The sequence below is a fragment of the Sinocyclocheilus rhinocerous genome, unplaced genomic scaffold (genome assembly GCF_001515625.1).
Source record: "Sinocyclocheilus rhinocerous isolate Xijiao unplaced genomic scaffold, SAMN03320098_v1.1 scaffold299, whole genome shotgun sequence".
NCBI classification, from domain to species: Eukaryota; Metazoa; Chordata; class Actinopteri; order Cypriniformes; family Cyprinidae; genus Sinocyclocheilus; species Sinocyclocheilus rhinocerous.
Window position 1 is genome coordinate 865,871 of NW_015652998.1, and position 2,937 is coordinate 868,807.

The 2,937-nt window shown below is 37.0% G+C and overlaps 1 protein-coding gene across 1 annotated transcript in view; it reads left to right on the forward strand.

The window, feature by feature from the left end:
* LOC107715329 (E3 ubiquitin-protein ligase rififylin-like) overlaps window positions 1-2,937 on the forward strand; it is a 4,315-nt gene continuing 1,378 nt past the window's right edge. Inside the window, exons 1-4 of the mRNA XM_016521420.1 lie at window positions 1-144; window positions 1,556-1,731; window positions 1,838-2,272; window positions 2,357-2,567. Coding sequence (XP_016376906.1) covers window positions 1,889-2,272; window positions 2,357-2,567 — 595 coding nt within the window. The 5' untranslated portion in view covers window positions 1-144; window positions 1,556-1,731; window positions 1,838-1,888. The remainder of the gene's footprint in view (window positions 145-1,555; window positions 1,732-1,837; window positions 2,273-2,356; window positions 2,568-2,937) is intronic.

A 2,937-nucleotide genomic window follows, 5' to 3' on the forward strand; every position in this document is an offset into this window, starting at 1 on the left:
TGCGTTAGTCAAGGGAACTGCAGAGCGATTTCACCTATATTTCTGTACAGAGCGTACTCGTTCATTTAGTATTTCATCGTTAATGCGTTCCCGATTAAAGACATATTTTATGGCTGTAATAGGACGTTGCAACGGATATTTTGGGTAAGATTTCATATGCATTAATTTACCTTAATTATATTCTGTAAGATACAGTCTATTGCTATTTCTCAAAACCCAGTGTTCTGCCTGTCTAGACAGCAATTTTGGACATCATAAGCGCCCATCATAGCAAAGCAGTCTTAGTAGGCTGCATACATGTAAATGTCTTACTGCATCACAATAATGCTCAATAGAGCAATCGCAGTACTACTGCACTTTACCATTACTTCTTTGGATAACGAGCAGGGCCAAATTGAACTGTCATTTTGTTCATGTTTGATTATAATAAATTATTCTAATAGGCCCAAGTGCCATATAAAACACTTGTTTTGTTTTAAAATAGCAACACTGTTAATAACATTAATGTTATTTTTTTAAATAAAACAATTCAATAATTGTTTTGGTTAATTAAAATAAATTTGAAAATAAAACATAAATATTAGATGAAAAAAAATAGATGAAAAACTCAAACTGAATTGAAATAAATGTATGCGCTCTCTCTCTCTCTCTCTCTCTCTCTATAAAAACAAGTAGATAAAAATGACAAAAGACATAACATAACAATTACTTAAACTGAAATTAAAATGAAAACTGAAGATATAAAAATAAAAGCAAAATATTAACAAATTCTGTCATAGTATAGAATTAATACTGGTTGATAATCCTATTAAAATGCTCAATAAGGTAAAAAAGAACACTGTTAATAACATTAATGTTATTTTTTTTAATAAAACAATTCAATAATTGTTTTGGTTAATTAAAATAAATTTGAAAATAAAACATAAATATTAGATGAAAAAAAATAGATGAAAAACTCAAACTGAATTGAAATAAATGTATGCGCTCTCTCTCTCTCTCTCTCTCTCTATAAAAACAAGTAGATAAAAATGACAAAAGACATAACATAATTACTTAAACTGAAATTAAAATGAAAACTGAAGATATAAAAATAAAAGCAAAATATTAACAAATTCTGTCATAGTATAGAATTAATACTGGTTGATAATCCTATTAAAATGCTCAATAAGGTAAAAAAGATTGTCACTGATAGACTTTCTTTACTCTAGACTTTCTGAAAAAAAAAGGTTAGACTGAATATAATATGAAGATGACATTTTTACACTGACTGTAATTTATATTTGTCCAATTTGATCTGCAGTTATCTTATTAGTTAGGCTGGCTCATCAATATTGAAATGTTTTTTAAAACATAATATACAACTTAATTTAATAGGGTCACTTCTTCAGATCCTTCATCAGAGTGATACATCAGAGTTTTGTTTCCTGTTGGGAAATATTTATTAATAGCAAATACAGACATATATTGACTTGCAGAATAAATAATCCAATCTTAGAATAACTAGACACATATTTTTGTCAATATATTTGTATGTAATACTTTGTTGTATGGGCAGGATGGGTTGTGCAGACCTTATATTATAGCTTGCTCTGTGTGGACATCACCGCCACCGTGGAAGAAAACGGCAGCTCATGGCACCAGGCCTACACAAACTCGGGCTCCAGCCTCCTCCCAGCACCACCCGAACACTTGTGCAAGGCCTGCGGAGGCCAGTTTGACGCCATAAGAACGGTAAATCAGGTTACATCTACTCAAATCCTGCTGTTAAAGTAAAAAGAAAAACAGATAAATTCTAATTAGATTTGAGCGTTTTTGCTGATTTCAATCCGTTTCATAGCATGTCTGCGTGGACTGCAAAAACAGCTTCTGCAGCCGCTGCTCGGTGCAGATGGACCTCCGGCCGTGGATGTGCCACACCTGTCAGCGGCTCCACTGCACCTTCTTTGAACGGGCAGAGTTGATGAGGCTGAAGGTGAAGGACCTCCGTGACTATCTCCACCTGCACGAAACCCCCACGCAGATGTGCCGAGAGAAGGAGGAGCTGGTGGAGCTGGTGCTGGCTCAACAAACTCCCAGAGGCAGCGGCAGTGCCGAATCCCGTTCACAGCCGTCTGTGCCTCCACTGCCTTCCCATCCTCTTGCAGAATCTGAAGCCCTCACGGAGGAGGAGGAGGAGGAGGAGGAGGAGGAGGAAGAGGAGGAGGAGGAGGAAGAAGATGGAGATGGAGAAGATGAGGAGGGCGAAGAAGATGATGAGGATGATGAGGAAGAGGTATGGATGGAATATGCTTTACTTTTGAATATTGTAGTAGCCTCTTGTCCAGATATAATCGTGTTTTATCTGCGCTTCACGTAGTCCACAGACAGCGAGGAGACGCTGGTGCACAGCAGAAGAGCCTCTCTGTCTGACCTGAGCAGGGTGGAGGACATCGAAAGCCTCAGTGTGCGGCAGCTGAAGGAGATTCTGGCACGTAACTTTGTGAACTACCAGGGCTGCTGTGAGAAATGGGAACTAATGGAGAAGGTCACCCACCTCTTTAACGATCAGAAAGACCATCACAACCTGGGTACATCTCTCTGCATGAACACTGTGAAACCATCATAGTGATAGTGTTGCCTGGTGCTTAAAGACCTGGGCTGGTAACCAAAAAATTGCTGTTTTGATTGTTAGGGTTTTGTATTAATTAATTCATAGTGAAATTCTAAAACGCATTTAAATGTTTTACAGAAATATTAAAGGGGTCATATGATGTTCCTAAAAAGAAATTTTTTTTTGTATTTGGTGTAATGAAATGTGTTTATGTGGTTTAAGGTTCAAAAAACACATTATTTTCCACATACTGTACATTATTGTTTCTCCTCTATGCCCCGCCTTTCTGAAACGCGTCGATTTTTACAAAGCTCATCGGTCTGAAAAGCGAGGTGTGCTCTGATTGG